Consider the following 25,679-nt stretch of genomic DNA (forward strand, 5'->3'; position numbering starts at 1 on the left):
ATCCGTGTATTCAAGTGGCTTAACCGTTATAAAGATGGCCATCAAGATGCCACAGATGATGACGCAAGGCAGGGACGACCTTCAACCACCTGTGTTGACGACAACATTGGTCGTGTACTGCCCCTTGTTCTTACCGATCGTCGAAAATCTGTCCAAATGATAGCGATTAACTGAATTTAGGAAAATCAAAGGTGCACACTAATATTTTAAGCGGACATGATGGATGGACCTTTAACCATGACAATGCACCTGCACATTCATTTAGCATTGATTGTTCGCCAGTTTCTGCCAAAAAATTCAATCACCATCCTTGATCATCCTCCTTATTTGCTCAATACGCTCCAACGACTTTTACCTATTTCCGAAATGCAAAAATGTGATGAGGGGACATCACTGGGAAGATGTGGACACAATAAAGCAAAAAAATTATGAGAAAACTAAAAAGCCAAACAGTCGAGGACTTCCTTAAAGGGTGCTTTAAACAGTGGAAAAGAAGAGGATGGAATACGTGCATAGCAATGAAAGTTAAAATACTTTAAATGGGACAAAATCGATGTAGACTAAATTTTGCAAAATAAAGTTTTTATGGCCTCAGTTTGCATATTTATTGGACAGGATAGTATGTATTACAAGGCAGTCCAGTGCATGGAGCACTGAGGCCACTGACCAGAGGACCTGGCTTTGATTCCAGGTAATGCCTTGCCTATTCTTGGCACCCCCCCCCCCCACTTAACCCTTCCAGAGTAATTTTTCAGGGATTTTCCAGATCTTCCAGGGAAACGATAGGAAGCACAAGGCATTAGGAACTGGCCATCCTCCTCTTCTGTTGAGTGCGAGTGGGTTTCATGCACCATACAGAGCTTTGTTCCGGGTGAGCTCCACTCTGGCTTCCAAACCAACCCTCAGATAAATTACAGAGGTTAGTGGTATATCACAAGAGAAAACTTCTCCAACAATCCCCTCGCACTCACCTCTCGCTGGGTGAGCACAACATTCGGCACGATTCGGGGAAGGCTGCGTGCGAGGAGTTGAGCCACGCGCTGGATACGAGCATCCGCACCGAGGTAATGGTTGCTACCATCCACATCACCATCTGCTGGCGCCAGAATGTCCTCGACAAGCGAGCCCTCTCGCCTGGACGTGTTCACAAAGCACCTGGAGAGCACTTCATGGCGGAATGCACTCGGCAACTTCCTGTGTGACAAAGGAGAGTGACATGGAAAAATTAAGGAAAATTTTACCACAAATTGAGACTTAGAATGTGCACATTCACATTTATTTTTCCCTTTAGAGTGACGCGCTGATTCGGATTACGTTTACCTCTCAAGCTGTATGATACCCAATGGTATATTCAGAGTTGCACAACACGGAGTCGACAAACACCAAAAATATGAACTATTTACCGTGATTAGTGGTGGTGGTTAATTAGAGGACGTGGTTGACAGCTGAAGTAATTTGGGCAATGAGAGATGGATGAGTAACTTGGTAGGGGTAGGATGGTCGGCAAATTGGGGAAGGGTGTGAAGAGGAACACGGTATTGGTCCACTCGATTAACGAACGGTGCCCACCATTTTAGAAATTTTAGGCATTTACAATACAATCCAATCCTGAGACTGGAAGAGACCAAAAAACACTTTTTCGATGCAGTTGTTCACAAATTCCCAGCATTTGAACATTTAGTGCTAACATCAGGATGCATTTAGAAGATACATATATATTAGATAATAATACCTGATTCGATAAAATTTTGTGCAACCCAAATGGCATGCTCTGAATGAAGCCTAAAAGTTTGATGATTGACCAAGGACCCTAAATACTCGTTAATAGGAGGGCAATTTTGAGAAGGGCCAACTCCTCACCTTCCCGCAGAGCTTCCACTTGGCAGCCACTCCGAGTCGTCCGGTGCACCCTGGGTGGTGGCCATCATCTCCGAGGGCAGGTGGGGTGACGAGGTGGAGGCCATAGAGTGGAGCGTGGGAGTGGAGGGATGCTGCTTGAGTGGCCTGTCCACCCTCGTCCAGCCGCCCGTCTCGCTTGCTGCCCCCGACGACAATGATGAGGACCCGCCTCCCCCCATTCCACCGCCCCCTCCCCCCGCAACTGCACCCTCCCCCCCTCCTGCCCCCCCCTTGCCCCCCTCTTCCTCCTCATGGCCCCCCTCTTCGCCACCCACCATCTCAAAGCACTCGGGCGATGCCCCCCCACCCACACTGCTCGGTGCAGACACGTCCTCCATGTCCGCCTCCCCGCCACTGGCGTCCGCCGTGCCCTCCTCCTCCCGTCCCCCCTTGTGCCTGACGGAGAGGGAAGAGCGAGGAAGCCCTTGGGTAAGCATACCTCCTTTGATTTCGACCCCATTTGGACTAAAGAGCATTGCGCACTGATCATTGGGCTACCCTCGACAGGCCAGCACGAATATGTTAGCTGAGTTAAGCACACAAAAAAATATGACAATAAAGCATTGGGATTGATATGATCAATCTGATTCCTAATTAATCAAGTTTTTACAGTTTTTATTCAAAAAATAATTGATTGATTCATTGTTTCCTAATCATTATCCAGTTCAAATCATTCAGGAGCCTACAATAACATTCAAGTCTACATTGTTATCTGGTTTTGTGAAATCCAAAGAGATGTGAACATGATGTCAAAACATCAAAACTAGTGGAGACAATATGAGTAGAAAACTGGAAAACCCTAAATCGGCATATAATGCGAAACATTTCTAGATAGCTTGAAATGAACCAACATCTTATCCACTTTGATTACGCATGTTTGCTTACATGGTCGGGAAAAAAATGAAAACTATCATACATTCATCATAATCAAAACATATTGATCTCAATTCCTTCTTTCAATGGTTTCCTAAATGATAAGCGTATAAAATGTGGACACCGCAAAATACAATGGTATTTTCCTTGCGCTTCATTTGCATTTCTGGAGGACAGGAGGGAGGGCAGTGGGGTGCTTCAGGGAAAGAAAAGAGGCTAGAGATTGAGAATGCTCCCTCGGCTGGGAGGGTGTCTGTAACATGGTGGGGCATTTTTGGAGTGGTTCATATGGATGAGGCTGAGGGAAGTACATGATTTACTTAAATATTGGCATCATTTCTCTTCCGTTTTAAAAGTATGTTGGCCATGGATGGACACTGTGGGAGTGGAACACTTAAATGTGTGGCGTTATGGGAGGTAGAGAGGGATTTTGGTAAATGGAGAAATTTTATCATTAGTTGCCCTTGCCATGATATCAAGAACAAATATCACTAATGAATCTATTCCACAATTCCAGTTGTGTTGAGTCTGGGTGGTTAGGAACTGCCCATTTACTCAAAACTCCCCATACAAAACTTTCATACGAGTGCACATTTTACTCCTCGAGTCTGATACACCTTTGATTGCCATTGAATTATCATTACTTCACATAATGCATCAGAGCCCCAAAGCATAAGAGGACCCCATTTAAAAATTAAATTAACCCATTTAAATAAAATACATACATACATCACTGATTTTTTTGTAAAATGAAGTCTGCTGTTATTCATAAGTTTCTTTAAAAAACCTATGGTAATGAGTTCTTCACCAATTGCTTTCTTTCTGCTGGGAATCCACACCCACCTTCCCCAATAGCCTTGTGTTGGTCTTTTGTCAGTGATTCTATCCCTATTCCCTCTGCCTATACCCTAATGAATATGTTTTCACCTGTTGGTGGGCTTTCGTTTTTGAATGCATGGTTGGCCAAAATGACTCATTTTCCTTCTTCTATCTATGCATGCATGACTCCAAAATGCATTGAACCTACCCTTATTGACATGCATGACAACTTTCCCAACTATCCTTTCCTCTTGTGTCCTCGTCCATTTCTCCTTTGGTGGGTGAAACAGCTCCTTCACACCATCTCCTGGCCAAAGAATCGGGGCTCTTGGTTGCATAAACCATAATGGATTTCAGTGATAGTTGAATTTCCTGGATAGCTTAATTAGCTTGGCACCTCAGCTCAGCAAGCCAAGGTCCATGGTTCAAGTCCCGGTCAATTAAAGTTTTTCCTGCCTCAGTAATCGGCACCCTTCTACTTTCCCCTCTAGCCTTGGGTTTATCTTTTGTGTGTTCCCATCCTTTTTTCCTAGACACATGTGTGTGCCTATGTACACAGACACACATATATGCAAACACCAAAGGGTGGGTGGAAGAATAGGGTGATAAGGGTGTCACAAGAGGTTAATGGGGCAAGGTGGTTTGTAAGTGTTGGATTGGAAGGGTGAGGAGGAGAGGGGTGAGGAGGAGAGGGGTGAGGAGGAGAGGGGTGAGGAGGAGAGGGGTGATGGGAGAGGAGAGCAGTGTGAGTGTAAGCAGCCTTCTTTGGCCAATTTTGAATTGTTTTCATGAAGGGGAATCCCCAGCTACCCCATAGTGTCTATCCTATTGCCCTCACGTGCCTTCCATGAGAAGGGGATTTCATACCAGTGTCCAGAGTCAATGAGATGCTTGGCAAAATTGGAGTTGCCCAGTTCATTCTAAAAGGCATGGAGTTGACCCTTTGATGAAATCTTTAAAACTGGTTTGACCTGTACTGTCACACTTCAGTCATTTCATTTCAAACTACATGTTGGAGAATTTGATGGTACCTTTTTTCTGATGATTGCCAGTGAGACTCCCCAGACTTCTATCATTTTAAAATACCACCCTTAAGGAATCTTTGGGAAGAGAATTGTTAATTTTGAGGAGGCCTATCTAAATATGTAATTTCAGCTCAATGGGGATAGTAGTGGGTGACACGGTTCGTGTACATGGGAATTCCAAAAAATGAAAAATCAAACAGGCAACAGGAATGGTGAGGCCTAGGAAAATGATTGACTTGTAAATGAGCCTCTCTCACTCATTTCACATCGGGCAATCCACAACCTTTCCCTCTCCTTTGATCTTCATATTCATACCTTGAGGTCAGCATTATTATAGTGAACGTTATGGAGCACCAATGGGCACAATCCATCATGCTGCCACACTTCCATCTGGAAGAATTTCACAGTGTACCTTGCCCTACCTTGCTCTTTCAATGTGCAGAGGTTCCAAAAGTAATGTCCAAAGAGACTCATTTTCTTTTGGAAAGACTGTCTTTGACATTAATAACTGCTCAGCAACCACTAAAATCAAAGTAAGTGTATACCTGGGAATTGGATGAAATGGAATGCTCGGTTCAATTTTACTTGAGATATTTATGTGTATCTATTATCCAGAGGAAAGAAAACTTGCCATTAATCAGCTAAAATATCCAAAATATCATAGAATCACTGCATTTAATCATTTACATTATCTAAATTCAAGAGCCTACTATAATATTTTCAGGAACTTTTATTTTAACTATAAATATCAGCTCAAAATTTAGAGAAGCAGATACAACACAAATCTAGCATTCAATTGAAATGGAATACTAACTTACCTATTTGATTCCATCAATGCCTGCAATTCTTGCTTTTCTTGCAGTAAAACTGAGATCTGATCCCTCATCAGGTCAGCCTCCATTATCTAGGAAGTAAAATTAATGACTTAAAAGCCATCAACAAAGCAGAAAGTAGGCTGAAGATATTTTAGAACATTAAATTAACATTAAACCAGAACGTATGTCAAGCACAAAAAAATCACTAGCCAAGACATTTCATTAATGATAACTGCAGTAGGAATAAAAATTCAGCAGTTAATACTAACATATTTTTCCCAATAATTCAGTCAAGTTTTCCACATTTCACAACATATTCAAGAAGTGAGCAATGAATGTAACATATTAGATTTCATACCATGAACCACATTAAAATGCATAAAATAGTGGCAAAGTGGCAGAGTTTTGAATGTACCATATTTCCTGGCCCAAGGAACACACTTCCTTTACACCAAAATATGCTCTTTTTCCGGGCCACAAAAAAGGGCCACAAATGGGTAGAACCTCAACCTATAAGAGTAATTTCTGACAACACTCACAAGTGGATTTACAGGAAAAATGCTGGTTTTAAAAATTAGAGAGTTTTTTCCTACTTCAGGCATAGGGAATGGTTGCCTTTGTTACAAATGACGATAATATAGATGTTAAGAGTCAATAATAAGCAACAGAGTTTCTATATTTTGTTGAAAGTACTTCGTAAAAAATTCCCAAATAAATTGTAAAAGTCTACAATGCAGCACTTTTAGTTACATTTCACATGTGGTGCTGCTGCAAAACTTGATATGCATTGGGCTAACAGGGAGGTTGCCTCTCTGCTAATAAATATATACATACATTGTATCTCTCCCTATAAATTCAGAGTCTACTTGAACTCGAACTTAAGTACATGTGGCTTTATGACACTCTCAGGTACATAAAATCAATTAATGACAATATCAATCAAGTACACTCTCAAGTAGATAATATTAAAATAATAACAGAAACTAGGCATTGCATAAAAAGTTAAAATTAGAATAGCCTCATGGGATCTGAAGTGAGTAGATTGTCATGCAGCATTGCATTTAAACTTGAAGTTGTGAATTGAGCTTTCGAGCAGAGAAACGAGGCAGATGAAAGGAGTTTTGTCACCCCTGACTGAGATACGAGAACAGGAGCAGGAGGTGCATTCAGTAAATGCAGGTATGCCTTAAAACACTTTATGCTCATGTGCTCTCAAATGGCCAAAGCTTGAGGAACATGTTAGAACTGGATGATAAATCACAGGAAGAATGGGATCACTGTCTTGACAAATATAATTTTTACTGAAATGAGAACAAAAGCAATATTGCTGATTTTTCCAGGCAATATTCATTTCCAGTGAAATATTAATGATCAGAAATGGTCTGTGCATATGTACCAGCTAATTTGTAAGCAAATCCCGTTGATCTTTTAAAGAAATTTACCACTGAACATTTATTATAATTTTGAGTCAATCCCCAGTTAGAACACCATTTAGTAATGCAATCTAAATCCTGCGCTAGAATAAAACGATCCTCATCCCCAGATATCTCCCGATAGATCACCAAGTCATCTGCAAACATCCTAATTTTACTTTTCACTTCGCGGTTCAAATCGTTAACAAAAATCAAGAAAAGCAACGGCCCGATCACACTTCCCTGAGGTACCCCCGACGTGACTCGAACGCTGTCCGAACTAGCGCCATCAAGGACTACCCTCTGTTCCCGCTCTGAAAGAAAATCTTTAACCCAACTTATGGCGCCCTTGTTTATACCCGCGACTTTCAATTTATGAATGAGTTTACCATGTGGGACCTTATCAAATGCCTTTTGAAAATCTAAGAAGATGGCATCCACTTGCCTACCTCTCTCACCAGATACAAGTAAATCATGTGTAAATAATCCTAATTGGGTTTCGCAGGAGCGGGTTTTCCTGAATCCGTGTTGATTGTGACTTAAAAAGTTAATATTGTCAAGGTGTCTCATTATTGAACTGACAATTATGTGCTCTAAGATTTTGCAACAGATAGAAGTGAGAGATATATGTCTGTAATTACTGTTACTACTTTTAAAAATAGGCGTTATTTGCGCGGTTTTGCAAATTTTAGGTACTTTGCACTCTGTGAGGGATTTTTAAAATATAAATTCAAGGTACGGGGCAATGTTTGGAGCTAAATGTTTTATCACCCTAGCTGGTATATTTTCGGGACCCGGGGATTTGTTGGGTTTAATCTCATTAAGTAATTTTAGAATTCCTTGTTGGTCCACTGTTATTTTTTCCATGGGTGGAGTATGTATTGTTTCTTGGAGATATGCGGTGGCAACATCAATCGAGAAAACGCTTTCGAAGAATGAATTTAGGATGTTAGCTTTACCCTCACTGTCTGTATGAATTATATTGCTACAATCCCTTAAGCAAGCCACGGTTTGTTTACTCCCATTTACTTCCCTAACATATGACCAGAAAGCTTAGGGGTCAGTGTCCAAGTGCTCGCAAAGTACTTTGCGTTTAAAGTCCAGTAAGGCGCTACGTAATTGTGTTTTGGTTTCAATTTTAGAGGATCTATATGTGTCCCATAATTGTTTATTCTCAGGGGATGATGTGTTCACGCCTGCCCTCTTTAACCTAGAGTGTAGCATTCTCTGCTTTCAAAGGGCTTTTCTAACGTCTTTATTGTACCACCTGGGGTCGCGATTTGCTTTAACTTATTTTATAGGTATGAAATCTACGATTCCTTTTTGCATGATATTGACAAATTCTGTCCAAGTTTCTTCCACGTTGACATGACTTAAGTGGGTTTTGAACTCGGGTAGTGAAGAGTTTAATTGATTGGCAAAAGATTCAAAGTCTGCTTTATGGTAATTATAAATTTTTCTTTTTGGTTTAACAATCTTTTTTATTTCTATGTCCAAGTGGACATTAATTGCTTTATGGTCACTCAAGCCCTCATCAGTTGATACACTAATAATACGTTCAGACGTGTTTGTAAGAAATAGATCCAATATGTTCTTTCCACGGGTGGGCATGCGTACTGCTTGATGGAGGGAGTTTCTTTGAACCAATTTTATCATGGAATTGCAAGATTCGCGATCGCGGGTCCCAGATTTAACGATATTGCTGTCCCAATCTATACCAGGGAGGTTAAAGTCGCCACCAATTATGTTGATGCTGTTATTATATTTACGTGTAAAATTGTAAATTTGATCGTTGAGGGTATGAAGTGTTTTCAAATCTGAGTCTGGAGGTCTGTAGAAAGAGCATAAATTTATGTTGGGTTGATTGGTCCGTATTAAGTTGCAGCAAACACTTTCTATGTCATTATTTTCAAATGAAACTTGCCTGCTTTCAAAATGACTTTCCACTGCCACGAAAACCCCTCCTCCGGGTCTTGTATCTCTATCGTGTCGGTAAACTTTGAAATCTATTGGGAAAATTTCTTGGTCGTTTATGTCATTGCACAGCCAACTCTCTGTGCCCAATACTATATCAGCGGAATGAGTTTGGATTATGTGTTCTAGATCCGCTGATTTGTTCTTGAGGCTTCTGCAATTTTTAACAAGTATAGTTATATTATTTTGATGCTGAATAACGTCCTTATTTGTGCCTGACTGTAATTTAGGACGCCTTTGTGGGGAAGTGCATGTCACATGTCTTTCTAAATCAATGCCAGTGTTGTCGGTGACTTTTATATTTTTATTAATAATATTATACGTGCTATCCCCAGATGTTACTGACCCACTAAGTGACCTGCCCTCTATCCTAAAAAAGGCCTACAGTTGTCGAGTATCCTATCCGCTACCTTACTCGCCGCTTCCGCCGTGTAATGGACCCCAGAACGGTTAAGGGGAGTCCTGCAAGATCGGAGGGTTGGCCTCAGGTCGACGAAGGAGGCTCCTATGTCCGAGCAGAATCTCGATAGTCTCTGGTTCATGCCTTCCACTCGGCTCCAAACCAGAGACCCGCGATCCTCCCTCGGAACGATGCTGCAGACTGTTAGTCCCAGCCGAACCCCCTCGACACCCTGGACGCGCTTCACCTCGGAGCTCAGTTCCCTAAGGGAACAGAGGACCTCCTTGGATCCACGGTCCGTGACATCGTTGGTGCCCACATGGGCCACGACCTGCAGCCTAGAGCATTTCGTGCCTTTGACTGCCGCCTCGATCGCCTTCGTCACTTGAGGGACTCCTCCGCCTGGTATACACCAGGCAGTCACCCGTTGATCGGCGCCTACGCGGCGCGCCCTTTCCCTCAATGGGACCATTACACGACGGACATTCGAGCTACCTATTACTACAATTCCCTCCCTTCCCGTTCCCTGACGTCTTACCCTAGGCAGTGCCCTCGGAGTAGGGGTAGGGGCTGCAGGTATGGTGGTGCTGTCATCCGACAACACCTGGTACCTGTTGGAGACGGGGATGGTATCTGCCTCCGCAGAGTCCAATCCACGCCGCAGCGTTACCTTCCCCTTGCCCCGAGAGACAACCCTCCAATCGTCTGACCTATGGACGTGAGACACTCCCTCCTTGGGAGATGGGACACGGGGTAGGTCTCTAATCGCCCAGCCACGTGTAGCATTCGGACGAATCCGTGCACCAATATGGGCGTGGCGGGTTTTCGTATTCCCACCCCGAGCACCATCTCTCCCGAGGGGAGCCCTCCGGCCGGCGATCTCCGATCGAAGCTCCCGCACCATTCTCTCCAGCATGACGATACGGGCCCTTAAAGCCGCGCATTCGCCAGTGCCTTCAAGCATGGCAACAGGGGACCTAGATGTAGCCATCTTAAATAACAACCGAGTTCCCAGCAAAAGCTAACTTGTATACGCTACGCTAAAATTTCTAAGAGGGGTTAGTTAAATTTAGCTCAATCAATAAGTTACGCTTTGGAAGATAGTAAAGAAAGGAAAGAAAAAAGATGGTAAAGAAAATAAAGCACTCACCGATAACCAATTAGATTCGATGGACAAAAACCACCGCAAGCCACTAAGAGTACCCACTAGGAATACCTCCACACTATTAAAAACTAATAACAAGCAACACAAAAACTAAATAAACTTAACTATTTCACAAAATTAAAGCTGACACTAAACTACACTTCACTAGGGAAGAACAAACACAGAGGTACAGAAGTATCAGCAGGCACGCAGGTAGTCTCAGGTAGGGTCGAACCGGTTCTAGGGAGCGAGCTCGAGCACGTCTGTTCTCTGATAAAGCCAGGCAAGAAAGGGAAGAAAGACTCACGGGAAGAAAGAAACGGAAGTTGATTTCTAGTTTGCGACTGGCTATCAAAAGGTATTTTTTTCAAATGTGAAATTATCAATGTGCTCCATGGAAGTGAAGATGAAACTGTGTATGAAGAAAATGATAACTCCAGTGAAAGTAATTGCAGAAACAATTAAGTGGTGACTTTCTGGGATTCTACAATGAATAAATGTTGATATTACACGTAGATGCTAATTTTTTATTAAATTTTCGATTTTCTTCACAGTGCGTGTTTACAACAAAATACATTGATCCTTTTCTGTCCGATCCAAATGTTTTTTTTAAATTCCAAGAAACTGCAGGTGATGCCGCAACAATAACTTTTGATGGAGTTATTGACTAATATACATTAAAATGCAACAATATCAGAGAGTTGCATTGCAATATTTTTAGTAAATTATAATCTAAAAGAGTGCATCTTATGGGCCAGGAAATATCATAAACATTTTCAGAGGTAAGTGGATTGCCTTGGTAGTGACATAAAGTGTGTGATCAGGAAATAGTTAACTGGCTCAGGTTGACTGCAGTAAAGGCTTTCCACATCTACCTCCACCTTAAGCATTAAGACAAACAATGGTATGAGAATTAAATAATGACAACAGTAGATGGGATAGATAAACTGGTCTCGTACATGTCAAAGTAACACCACAATATGATGATGTGATACAACTGGGCAATATTAAGAAAATTGCAAGTACACACATGCTGCATGGATATACACGGAAGAATTGTTATTCTGATATGTATACATATGCAATAGCTATGGCATAAAACAAGAATATTGGCAATAACAAGTAATACTCGGATAGTTAATTATCAGAACATCTACAGAATCTGCCTTTCTCCACTGTTTTTAGCACCAGAGATTAGGAAGTAGGTACACAGCTGGATAAGTAGCTTAATTATCCCATTTATTACCAGCTGAATGGGAATCATAAGTGGGGACCTTTAATTTAAGTGAAAGCACAGCTCATTGGTGAGAGATTTGAATGTTTCGACTGCTGAGTAACTTGGACCAAACAGAGGAAATGCATTCATAAAAAAGCTTTCCCAGTCCAGTGTGAAGAAGACATTCAAAATGATAGCACCCAAGTAAAGTCCAAGAAACTGCGGGTGATGCAGAAACAGTTATTTTTAACCAAGTCATCCGCTAACATGCATCGAGACCATCCATGCACTTCACCAAGTGAAGGGGACAAGCCAGGAATTTTCCACTAACTCCTTCTAAATGCAGTAACCACTGGATAACATTTTCTGGGAGGTGGCTGATGCAAAGAATTGCTCTGATGGCCAGAGAAAAAGTGCATTGCTGGGAGGGCATTCACCTTTCCAAATAAAAAAAGGGGTCAGCAACAAGGTGCTTAAATATGATATTTGAGTCTCTAACCTTTGGTGATAAGATGTACCAAGGTAATTAAATGAAGGATACAATGTATCTTTCCACTGTCTTTTATTCACGTACAACCAGTTTCAACGCTCAAGGCAACGCATCATCAGGTACCTTGTATCATCTTGTATTCTTAATTTAATTAAAATGAATTTCCACAAAGTTGAGCCGGAAACAATTGAATGTGCCAAGGTTTTGCACAAAATGAAAGTATTCATGAGAATATCAAGGATGGGATCTAAGGTTTTTAAATGGTAAAAACCTAAATTTCTACTTTGCTTGCGGGGGTTTGTATAATGCTAGTTGAAATTTATATGGACAAATGCTTTCCACATGCAGTTTCATTATTGCTATAGTCCATTCAAGCAGAAAAGAACCTCTTAAGTAAAGGCACGCCCTCCTTGGAGAGGGTGCAATAAGAAGCTTTCCAATACACCCATCATGCTGCACTGTGAGGTTAATTACATCCCGTGTCCCCCTCCAGGCACATTCCACACATATCAGAATTGATAAGGAAATATAAAGAAGATACTAGAGCGATTATATTATGTGAAGAAATGGAGTTTGGTGCTGCTATTGCAGAAACAATACACTAAATATTCACAGTTGGGTCAATGAGTCCATGAAGGAGGCCTCTGCATTGCCTTCTATGCTTGCCATCAAGTCATTATTTAAAACACTCAGCAATTGGAGGGCACATGGCAAGACGGAAAATGGTTGAAGGAGGTAGGGCCGTAGACAAACAATCCCTTGCACTAACTGACCTCTGAGAATGTACCTTCGAACACTTCAGATCCATAGAATTAAGCATGGGAGGAGTGCGTCTCCAGAGCTTCCAATGAGAACACAGTGAAGATTGAGACATTAATTGAGACTGTTATTAAAAAAGAAATGTGATCAATGCACCGTTGTGGGTGCTTCTGTCATCAGACTCCTTTGCTCACTTGCAGACGCCTTCCCCACTTGATCATCAAACTGAAGATTAACCATGATTACCGACAATTTGTACAATCCCAGACACACACACAAAATGTACGTGAATCGTTTATGGATCAGTGGAATGAACTGATTGGCAAATACACCAGCCTTTTTGAAAGGGCCAATTGGAGTAAAATATCCTTTATCATACCACAGCTGCCGTAGTAAATGAGTGGAACTCAGAAGTACTGAAAAATCTCTGAGTGCTGGTAGTCACCACAGCAGCAAGCGCCACGCCACGGAGATATGCTCAAAGCATTTCACCTCCTTCATTTGCGACTTTCCAAAAAACTAAGTCCTTCTGACTGGTGGTTGACATAAATATATTTTGTCAAAATGTGAGATGCTTACAAAATTAGATATCTGTGATAGAAGCAGTTGTTAAACATGGAAGCTGCAATACACCACGTCCCAATGATCATTTACTCACAAAAAAAGAAGTTGTAGAGCATAACATCAGCAATTTTAGCCATTGGCGTCATTTTATTGTCGCGAAAAATGGTGGTACTTGTATTCATGCCTTGAAAGGAATGCCTTGTAAAGTTATTGATTCATTACGAATTCCATATGGAATAGCAATTTGAAATATCTTCAATCACATTGGTCCTGAATCTGATTCTTGCTTCCGTGCATTGCTCCCTTCATGCTTATTTGAGCATTTCTGAAACAAACTAGAACCAGCACTATCCTTTTTCTTGACTTGGAAGGCCAATATCATAATTTGTGGGGATTTCAACACTAATGCAACACTGTAAACTAATGCCCATATTCCAGGAGTTCGTAATTTTCCACAGATTTCATTCTAAGATGCAATGCAAATTAGTTTCACCGACTTGCGGTATCATCAGGTACAAGTTTGGTTCACATGCAGCAGTTGAATACATACCCTTAGGACAGAGGAGAGGGGGTGGCTATGTGGGAGGGGGAGGGAGGGTGGGAAGTCGAAGGTGGTTGCCGGAGTAATTCGGGTGAGGGAAGGGAAAGGCGGCCTTCGTTATGATGTGGCATTGGATGGGGTCGGGTGGGTGCATGGCAGGGGTAGGGGGCAAACGGTTGCATCAAACTGTTGGATTTGTTTTCCCGTCCACGTTAGTTTCTCAGTAAGGAGAGGCGAGGGTGCAATTACTCATTACAAAGTATTGCTTTGGGGCCTGCCAAGAGCCTTCTAATCTCAATTTGCTTGAGTGTGTCCATTTTTAATCCTTCCAGGAGGATATGCAGTATTTCTTGGATAATATTGCTTTAGTGTTTCCTATCTGCACGGTGTTTTAAGCAGAGGGATTTGGAGTTTTGATTTTTGTGACACCTGGCGTGCATAGAAATTCCTCCCTCCCTGGCGTGCATAGAAATCCCTATGGCTCATGTATATAAATTCCTCCCAGTTTTACCAACATAATAGGCATTGCAATTATCACAGTTTAATTTATAGATGCCCAATTTAAAAAGCATATCCTGTTTGTCTTTGCCATTACCTATGGGTTAAGAGAGAGTAAATGGTGGGTAAAAGGCCTCTTTGAGTGAAGTAAGATGGATATTTGAGATTTTATAGAGGATATCTCCTGTAAATGGGATTGAACACCAATTGAAGTCTTTAGATGTTTAGGGCTGAGAGGATGAAATTCTACCTCTGACCATTGCTTTTTGCTTCCTCTGAGGTACTTTTTCAACTAGGTTTGCATCGTACCCATTGCTGGTGGCTATATTCGTAATCAAGTTCTTTATTGATATTTGTGGGGGAGAGCTGGATGTGTAGGAGCCGGTTGATCATCCAGAGGAGGGCTATATATGTGTGAGAAAACTGGTGGGTGATATCATTGGGAATAATGAGATCTGTAAATGTGGGTTTCCAGTAAATTGGACCCATATCTATTTTCTCTTGGGGTAATTAACAGATCCAGGAAGTTAATAGGGCCATTGACTTCTTTTTCTATGGAGAAGGTAATATATGGATAGATCAGGCTGAGGTAATAGTGGAAGGAGTCTAACTGGCTGTTTAGCCATGTGCACTGGCAAATACTACCATCAATGTAGCGGAACAAATACACACCACATTTTCTACGAGCTTATTGACAGTATTGAACAGATGTTCTTTTAATAATTAAGGAAGATTTCGGCTAGGATGGAGGAAAGAAGGAAACCCATAGTTAGACCATCTGCTTGGATGTAACACTTGTGGTTGAAACTGAAATAATTTTAATTGTCACTTTAATTAGGGAGATTAAATCAATTGAAATATTTGCGGCAATGTTGGCATGATTGAGTAAATTTTGAGCATAAAGTAAGGCTTCCAATCTGGGGACACAAGTGAATAGGTTATTCATATCAAAAGGAACTAGAGATGCTTTTCCCAGAACATTTATTTCTTTAAGCCGTTCAGAAAGATCAATTTAGATTTTAACTCTGCGTTAAGCCGAAAATTGTAAAGTATATTCTGATTGTCGTGTTTTTGAAAATTTTCTGCTTCCTTATCGTTTATACTGGGCTAACAAACAATCAACTCAACTTTCTGTTGGCCTAGATAGGTTAATGCAATTATCAATTTTGGTCCTGTACTGAATACTTTAAGTATTATTAACTACCTCCTAACTTACCAACAAAGTATAAGGTTCATTTATAAGACTCAAGTAGCTTCAACGAAATTTTCAAATAGAAGCTAAACCATAACTATTAGGCCTACAACAGTAGAAAATTCAGAGATATCCAAATTACTTCTTTTTGCATCAATTGTCATGGTACTTGTACAGGCTCCTTTGAGCAACTTAAGTTTTCAAAGTTTTTAGGTAATTTCCTAGATATTCTTGAACACTGCTTTCCTAAAAAATTACTCCCTAAAAACCTTACTAAAAGGGCAAAAAATCTTTGGTAAACTGAGGAGTTATCAGCTCTTAGAAATGGTTTACTTAGTTACTACCACTCTTACAAGAGCAGTGGGAACTTGCACGACAAAGAGGCTCACATGAAAAGCAAAAGATATTTTTATAATTCAATTAGATTTGAAAAAATAAAACATACAAGGACTTTATTAACAAAGCAGAGAATAAAAAAAAGGCGGCATAAAGTGCAGAGTTTCTTCATAGTAATGCAAAAGAAAATCTTCATTTTTCCCCAGATACCGTAAACAACCCTCCCCAGACTACAAACTTGACGTAGTGGAAGGGCTTGTGCGTTCCAATGACCCCTAGAGCTGTGCTGGCGGGAGTAGTAATAATTGCTCCTGGTAGGGTCACCCATGCCAGATAGGTCAAAGGTTAGGAGCCAGACAAAAATTAGTCAGCACAGCGTCTGTTCCTCAGTGAGGCGGCTGCAATGGCGTCTGACCCCAGTGAGGCGGCCAGTAAGTGATGGTGTCACGTTAAAAACACTATTGAGGAAAGCAACCGGAAACCACCTCAATTATCATTCCCAAGATTAACATGATGGACTATACAGAGATTTTGAGTCCTGGTAACTACGGGGCTCGGCCCAATTGGCCGTGTGTCGTGCCCAGCAGCGGGGGAGGCAAGGCTTCCGCGGTCGTCATCAAACGAAACCCTTGCAAAGGAAAACCAGCAGCAGCAGGACAGAAGACGCAGGAGACCACCAAATTAGTTAAAATAGGAACGTGGAATGTTAAGATGATGATGAGGACAGGGAAATTAGAGAATGTTAAGCAAGAGATGGAAAGGTGAAATATAGATATTTTAGGTATATGCGAGGTGAGATGGAAGGATTGTGGGGATTCCTGGAGTGATAATTATAGAATAATATACAGCGGCGGGGACGAGAGCCAACGTGGGGTTGTCATAGTATTAAATGAAGAGATAAGAAGAAGCGTAGTCAACATAGAGCAAGTAACGGATAGATTATTACTAGTAGAGATAAAAGCAGAAACGACAAACTTGGTCATTATTCAGGTATACATGCCACCGAGCAACCATTAGGAACAAGAGGTCGAGAAGATATACAATCAGTTAGAGGACATAATTGCATGTGTTCCTGCAGGGAAACATTTGATAGTGATGGGGGATTGGAATGCGACGATAGGCAATGGAAGAGATGGTGATGAGGTCGGGGACTACGGCATAGGCACGAGGAATGACCGCGGGGAGAAAGCAGTGGAGTTCTGCAGGAGACAGGGGTTAGTCATCACCAACACTTGGTTTAGACACCACAAAAAAGATTCAGATATACATGTAAAATGCCCATGTAAAAGGTGATTCAGAAAGGTATCAGCTCGATTATATTCTGGTTACACAGAGGTTTAGGAACAGTTTGATAAATTCCCACAGCTTCCCGGGAGCAGATGCATACTCAGACCACAATTTAGTTGATATGAAATGTAGCATACGCTTCAAAAACATAAGGCAGGGCGGAGAGTTAGAAAATGGAATGTAGAAGCATTAAATGGTTTGAAAAAGAAGGAATACAAACAGGCGGTAAAGGAAATCATTAAGGATGGTAAAGAGCTAAGTACTATCGAAGAAAAATGGGAAAGTATCAAGAAAGGGTTGTCTAAATCCGCAAAAGACACTATTGGAACCGTTAATGCTAAAAGGACTAGGAAACCATGGATCACAGATGAGATGATTACAAAGATGGATGAGCGAAGAAAATGGAAGAATGTAAATACAGAGTTAGGCAAAATGAAGCACAAAGAATTAAACAATAAATTAAGGCGAGCAACAAATAAAGCAAAAGAAGCATGGTGGAAGATGCAGTGCCAGGATATGAAAAGTCTGCAGAGGAAGGGTGAAATCAGTGCGCTGTACAGCAAAATTAAATCTTTATAGGGAAGTAAGAAAGGGAGACCTATGCTAACAGTTAGAGATAAGGCGGGTAAGGTATTAATTGACACAGGAAAGATCCAAGAGATATGGAAGGAGTATATAGAACTGTATAGTAAAGAGCTTAGACCAACAAAGTTAGACATTGAAAAAGAATATGACGTAGAGGAAGATAGCTTAGGTCCAGGTATACTAGACAATGAAATAGAAATGGCATTAAGGGAGATGAAACTAAATAAGTCCGTGGGGGTGGATAACATTCCCGCGGAACTATTGAAATGTTTAGGAAGATGTGGGAGGAAGAGGCTATATGGGCTGATCCATTGTATCCATGAGGAAGGAATCTGGCCGGAAGACTTTGTGAAATCAGTTTTAGTTCCTATTCCAAAAAAGGTAAAGGCTACATCATGTGAGGACTACAGGACAATAAGTTTGATATCCCACGCAGCTAAAGTTGTTCTCAGGATCATAAACAAAAGGATAGGGAGTACGGCAAATGATTACTAAGGGGATGATCAGTTTGCGTTTTAAGAAGGGGAGAGCCATTGCAGTAATGAAATTATTAATACAGAGGAATATATAACACAACCAGGAGGTTTTTGCCTGTGTCGTAGATTTCGAAAAAGCGTTTGATAGAGTGAATTGGGAAAAACTAATGAGTATATTGCAGAAAATAGGAATAGATTGGAGGGAAAGGAGACTAATCCGCAACCTGTAAATGTCGCAGACTGCTCAGGTGTAGGTGGGGAACGGGGAGTCTGGATGGGCAATGATAGGAAGAGGTGTATGGCAGGGTTGCCCATTATTACCGTCGCTGTTCAACCTGTAGGCAGAGGAAATGATTAAAGAGGCATGGGAAGAACTGGAGGAAGGAATAAAAGTGGGAGGGAAATTCATAAAATCAGTTAGGTTTGCTGATGACCAAGCTTTAGTTTGTCAGTCAACCAAGGGGTTGCAAGCATTGTTTAGTAAATTGGAAATTCAGTGCGACAGGTATGGGATGAGAATCAATATTAATAAAACAAAGGTTATGTGATTTTCTAGAAAGAAAAAGGCCAAGCTTAACATTGAAACAGGAGGGCAAAAACTAGAGCAGGCAGAACAGTTTACGTATCTCGGAAGTGTTTTGGACCAACACAGTCAAAGTAGTAGGGACATAAGGAGAAGGATTGCACCAGGCAAAGAGGCTTTCACAAGGAGGAAGTAGTTAATGACGGGGACGTTGAGTAAGGATGTTAAGAAAAGACTCGTAAAAACTTTCATATGGAGCGTAGCTATGTACGGCACGGAAACGTGGTCATTGAAGCAAGAGGATAGACGTAGACTGGAGGCTTTTGAAATGTGGGTGTGGAGAAGAATGGAGAAAGTGAAATGGACAGAGAAGAAAACAAATGAGGAAGTACTTGGTGTGGTGGGCGAAGAGAGGGGTTTGTCGGGAGAAATCCTATGGAGGCAGGAAAAGTGGATGAAGGGGGTATTGACCGGCAGTGGAATGTTGAAGACTGTATTTGAGGGGAGAATGTTAGGCAAACGAGGAAAGGGAAGGAAGAGGATAGGGATGTTGGACGGGATGAAGGGAGGAAGAATGTACTCAAAGCTGAAGAGGAACCTGATGGAGAGTAGGATGTTGTGTTGTGCTAGGGGTCACAAATTATTTAATTATTAATTATGTTCATCCAAAAACCTGCCTAAATCTTTAGATTACCTAATAATAAACCATAAACAATTTTTCTTGTAAGCTGTCGAACACAATATGTTCACTGAAAAAGTTGATGCTGACCATATTGTAAGTATGCCCCAAAATCTTCCTCAAAATTATTTAAATTTAAAATGGAATTTTACAACCCCATTTGATATTATATTGACTGTAAAAAAGTTTTTAATCCAACAGCAAGGATATCTATGGCCTGTCTAATTCTCTAATCAAGGACATCATTGCGTTAGTTGCGGAACCATTAACTTTATTAGTCAACCTGTGCTTTGAGACAAGAGATTCCCCAAAATGCTGCAAAATATTTCAGAACAGCACCTGTCTATAAAAAGGTGATAAAGATGATTTAACTAACTACCACCCCATTTCCATAGTACCTGTTCATGGTAAAATTTTTGAATCTAAAAGGAAACATTTAATATGCGGTTTATTCAATATAATAATCTTTTTTCCCAATCACGGTATGGCTTTCAATCTGGGAAGTCTATAATTTTGGCCGTAGAGCCCGTAGTTAATTATGTCACTAATGCATTTGAAGAGAAGGAATCAGTCTCTGTCGCACTATACGATCTTAGTAAGGCTTTCGAATGTGTTAATCATTCAACGTTAATTTCAAAGCTAGAATATCACCGCATCAAGGAAGTTGAACCGAAATCAATTAAGTTATATTTGGCCGATCGCCATCAATTGGTTGAACTTGATGGCTGTCAATCTGCAGTTCTTAAAGTGCAATGTGGTGTACCACAGGGCTCCATGCTTAGGCCAATACTGTTCATAATTATGATTATTGATTTCCCATGTAACATAAAATCTAAATCCGTTCCATAAATAAATCGGTCCCTACAACACTAATTTCGTGCAAAATTGTCAGCAACTAGAAAATGCAATGGCACTATATGCCCTCTGACAGGCTTAGGAATGGTTTGATATTAATTATTTACATTTATACGCCGAAAAACCCAGCATACTGTATGCAGTCTCACAACAACTAGAACTGAAATTGACATTGCCAAAATACTAGGAACTTTTTTACACCAATAATTAACTGAGACACTCACATCAGTCAGATCTGTAATAAACTGAGTAAAGCTGTTTATAAATTAGAAAAAGCTCAACTTTCTCATTTCAAATGAGTACAGTTTAACACTTTATCATGCCTTCTTTCAATGTCATTTGAATTATGGAGTTAAGTTATGGGGTCATTCCTCACACATTAAAGAAATCTTGCTACTACAAAAGAAAGCTATTCACTCTCTTGCTAATATCCCACCACATGATTCCTGCAAGCCTTATTTATTAGGTATTGAATCATGACTTTAGTTTATCCATCTTTCTACTCTATCTACAAGATTCTAGTTCATTTCAAAGTTAATGAAAAACTAAACAATTAACATCTCACACAACGACATCATTAAGGGTAGAGCAAACTTGAATAACAATTATTTTAGACTGTCCTCAACTTACAACTCATTTCATAATGAGAACATTTGTTCATATAACTGGCTGCCAACTCAGTTGAAATCAGACCATACCCAAAATTTCAAGAATAAGGATATACCAAGTTACTTGCTCACTCGCTTAATTCAGCTGATGAATTTTTTATGACAACCTGCATCACATTAAAGAATGCATGCTTATATATTGAGTACTATTCCTTTAGACGACATTTAATATGGTTGCAACATTTATCAAAATGAATAAAGTATTTTATATCATTACCTAGGGGAACAGATGCCTGAATCACTTCAGCAGCACACCCCAAATTCCACTTCATAATAAACATAGGTGAGCAACAACCATAATTTAATTATTCCCTGGCTAAGTCTCGAGTTTCCTCAAGTTGGTTAACAATGTGTACACCTTACATCCTAGCACAAATCATTTTAGATAAAAACTAAATAAAAAGTCCACAAACCAGATCATGTAACTGCCCCATCCGTTCCGAATCATTCTGAGATTCTTCATGGCATGACTCCATTGTTTGACATCCGATGTCGGATTTCATATCACTAGACCACTGTCGACTAGACTCCCTGTACAAGAACAACAACTCAGGGGGTTTCGGAATGTTGAGACCCACATCATCCCAATCTTCAAAATCCTAAGAAAAATGATCATTTCAGAGTGAATTACAAACCACTGCTAAATAAATTAATTCCTTACCTGGATAAATAGCATTGCATATAAGAACTAAAATTGCTAATGAGATCAAACTGAAACTCAAGAAAATTGCTGACATTCAGTGTTGAAACCAGATTATGTATATGAGTTGAAAACTTAACATGTCAGAATTATTACCACGATTAGCTTCTTGAAAATTGATACCCACTTGATCCTCATTCTCATCCGAAAATGTAATCGAAGTAAGCTTGTAGCCTTGCCGCATAAGATATTCATTGACTAAAAAATTCAATGCCCTTTTTTCATGGGGCTTAATAGGTTCTTTGTGCAACCCACTAGAGGAACCAGATTCCGGGGTGAGATTTTCAGATTCTGTGAAAAAGAGCGAAAATATTATTAGAGTAGTTACCTTTTGGATGTACAGAATATGTCATTTACAAAACTCGACGACTTCCAAGTACCACGATGTTAATTATTATACAATATACCGTAAATTTAAACTTCAATGAGTAATTTTCCATTTCATTTTGCTTTATGATCTTTTACTACACTACTGAAAAAATTAGCACCCAATGACATCAAAAGTGAATATTTTACCAGTGGCCACCGTAAGGTTTGCTCTCAGGGCGTTTATAGTTTCCTTGGCCTTTCTTAATTCAAATTCCAACACTGCAACTCTTTCATCAACGCCTCTCTCGCCATCTTCTGAATATCTTGTCAGGTCCAGTGAATCTAAAGTTGCTTGACTTGATGACCGTGCTGCCAGTGATGCAAAACATTTCAAATGAATAATTTTCATTGAGTAGACTAGAGGTAGCACAAAAAAATCATTTATACTAACGAATGGTTGGTGAAGAGTCTGGTATTGATGCTTGCCGTTCAAAGTTTCCTGGATTGGAAAAAAATTCCTTAAGGGTTTTAATCCCTCGACCACGTTCAATCAATTCTGTATGAAGCTCCAAGGCAGTAAGTAAAAAATTTTCATTGAGAAGCTTCGCGGCAATTTCTTCATAATTCAACCCATTTTCTTTGTAATTCGTACCACTTTTTATTTTAATTTCAGGATTCTCTTCCTCTTCATGTTCGATGGGGTCAATGAGAGAGTCCATGGCACTTGTGACAACTGCTACCACGTAATCCAAAATAAAGGTACTACAGTTACATTAACTTCTGTTATAAGAACAATCATTAGGACGGTTTAAGCGAATTTTCGGATTCATTTGGGTTCGTACTGCGTCAGTGCACAATCACAAGGATGGAGAACTGTCAAGGCCCCTCACAAAATCATCGCTGTATGGCAACTTATGTACAACCTACCACACGACCAGTAAAATCCTAGACATATAATTTCTGAGGGTATGAATTCTTAAAGGCATCAATGGTTATTATCCATGCAATGTCAAAGCTAATACACAATTTGAACGCAACAACTATCACTCTATCGAAGACCAAGAAACAACGATCAGCCGAAATGCGTCATATTGCGAGGACGAATCCGATAGGAGGGACGGACATGCCGACAGACCAGATTTTGTCACGTGACTGAAAGAGCGCCTTCATTGAATAAAGGTTTTTACTTCGTTCTTAAAATATAGCCAGCCTTCTCCAGAAATTCCTTACATCTCCTACCAGTGACTTAATGCCAATGGTTCTTAGCAGTAAAAGGTGTTCGAATTTTATCTGTAAAAATAATTGACGTCTGGTTTCAAGGTAAAGGTTCAAAAATATGATGTACCAAAGTAGAAGATAAGATTTCCATGTGGTTGATGTGAAAGGAAGGATATGGAATTTGGATGTTTCTTACCTTATAGTTTTATCATCGTTAAATGCCTTCCGCATTCCTCTCTCCACGGCAGAGTATGAAACATTGGCATGGGCATGTACTGAATTTTCAATAAGTATACATCACCTTTCTAACCAAGTCTACAACTGTGTTAAATAGAGTCCCACAGAGGCAGCCACGACGAGAAATTACAATGAATTAGAAAGATTAGAGAGATTAAGTAAAGAACAGATAGTTTTTCTGGTTGTTTTTCCTGAAACAATAAAAGATCAGAATAACCTTGTCTGACCGCAGAGGATAGAAAAGTATTTAGGGCCAAAAGTACAAAGTCTGGTGTGTAATTATCCCCTGCCACACCCTAGCAGTGGCCAACAGGATAATATGAAACTATAAAATGATGAAAAACCGGCACGGTTACTGAAAGGGAAATCCTGCAATACACAACTTGGGCTTTTCGTTCATCTTATCTTTGGTTCTGGAGAGAGTAACTTTCCAGTGGACCCGGTTTTTCTAGACTTTAAAAAAGCTTTCAAGAAAATATCTGATAGTCAAATACTCAAAGAGCTATTAGTCTACAGCACAGATGAACAGATCCTCAGCTGGATTGCAGACTTTTAGAAAGATCCGATACAGATTAGTCTTTAGTGGTGTTAGCTCAAATGAAATGGAACTCACTCTAGAAGTTCCGCAGGGAAGTGTTCATGGAGTGCCGAATTACATCATGTACAGTATAGTGGAGCTAGATTCGTAAAACTTAGTTATGACAAACTGAGTGGCATATTAGCATTATTAGAGGAGCTAGGTTGAGACTCATTCACAGAGGTAAGGCTAAATTACAGATTAAATATCCTGCGAAAATTGGAAATATGTCTCTTTAGTGATGATGTTTAAAATGTGTTATTAGCCCCATCATGCTAAATAAAAAAATACAAAAAATAATTTTTGCCTAAACAAAAAGCAGGAGTCCCTCTCCTAACAAAAAGTACAACCTGAAATCAGGCACTATAGGAACTCCCTCTTCATCTCCGTATGATTCCTTCCTCCCTTATTCCGTCCAACATGCCAATCCTATTCCTTCCACTTCCACATTTGCCCAGCTCTCCATCTCTATCACAGTCTTCAACATCCCACTACCAATCAATATGCTTTGCATCCATTTTTCCTGTCTCCTTATGATTTCTACCTTCAATCCTCTCCCCTCACCCACCACTCCTGGCACTTCCTCTTTTTTTCCTTTCCATCCATTTTACCTTCTCCATTCTCCTCCATTCCCGTATTTCAAAATCCACGTCTATGTCTATCATTCTACTTCAGTGACCATGTATCAGTAAGTACATAATTACACTTCATATCAAACTTTTGATGAGCCTTGTCTTAACATCCTTATTCAACATCTCTATCATCAATTCCCTCCTACTTGTGAAAGCCTCATAACTAATTGCAATTCTTTGCCATATTTCCCAACTACTTTGACCAATTTAGTCCCAAACACTGCCAATATTCGTAAAATGTTCCACCTGCTGTAGTCATTGAACTCTTTTTATCACATTTAGCTTAGCTTTTCTCTTAATAGATAACCACATAACCTTTGTTTTATGCACATTTATTCTCATTCCATACCTACCATACTGTTCTTACAGAGCACTCAGCAGTTTGCAACCTGACTGACACACTAAAGTTTGGACATCTGCAAATCTGATTTCATGAATTGTCCATTGACTTTCATTCCTATCTCAAGCTCATTCCATGCCTCTACAATTATTTCTTCCACATATACGTATGAGTTTATGAACTCCCATTTCATTTTCAACTTAGTTTTACCCTTTCTTAAAAACAACATAACCTTTCAATGCAACAATTTCAGAGCGTAAAAATCATTCGCCTTGACTGGGACTCGAACCCAGATCCCTCAATATCCGGTCGAGTGCTTTAGCCACTTAAGCTACCGAGGCGTCCTCTTAAACTCTGAAATTTTGGGGCTTTTAAAGGAACTAGATGTTATGACGAAATACCGTACATACAATGTCACATGCATTCGTAGTCGTGCGCGAGGCGCCACTGTCCACGAGGTTAAAGCCAACTTTAAACACTTATGGTGTTTTCCCTTTGACAAATTCCAAAGAAACTGCGGGAGAAAAGCACTCGACCGGATATTGAGGGATCTGGGTTCGAGTCCCAGTCAAGGGGAATGATTTTTACGCTCTGAAATTGTTGCATTGAAATGCACATTAGCGGATGACTCCGTTA

The 25,679-nt window shown here is 40.3% G+C and overlaps 1 protein-coding gene across 1 annotated transcript in view; it reads right to left on the reverse strand.

Moving 5' to 3' along the window:
- Positions 1 to 23,100, reverse strand: part of LOC139696477 (RAB11-binding protein RELCH homolog) — a 78,673-nt gene extending 55,573 nt beyond the window's left edge. Inside the window, exons 1-8 of the mRNA XM_071595261.1 lie at positions 22,491 to 23,100; positions 22,247 to 22,408; positions 21,858 to 22,021; positions 21,444 to 21,629; positions 5,435 to 5,520; positions 2,135 to 2,295; positions 1,861 to 2,038; positions 972 to 1,194 (exon numbers count right to left, since the gene is read on the reverse strand). Coding sequence (XP_071451362.1) covers positions 972 to 1,194; positions 1,861 to 2,038; positions 2,135 to 2,295; positions 5,435 to 5,520; positions 21,444 to 21,629; positions 21,858 to 22,021; positions 22,247 to 22,408; positions 22,491 to 22,758 — 1,428 coding nt within the window. The 5' untranslated portion in view covers positions 22,759 to 23,100. The remainder of the gene's footprint in view (positions 1 to 971; positions 1,195 to 1,860; positions 2,039 to 2,134; positions 2,296 to 5,434; positions 5,521 to 21,443; positions 21,630 to 21,857; positions 22,022 to 22,246; positions 22,409 to 22,490) is intronic.
- Positions 23,101 to 25,679: the final 2,579 nt, after the last annotated feature.

The sequence above is a fragment of the Hetaerina americana genome, unplaced genomic scaffold, assembly GCF_022747635.1.
Source record: "Hetaerina americana unplaced genomic scaffold, ioHetAmer1.1.p SCAF_7, whole genome shotgun sequence".
NCBI classification, from domain to species: Eukaryota; Metazoa; Arthropoda; class Insecta; order Odonata; family Calopterygidae; genus Hetaerina; species Hetaerina americana.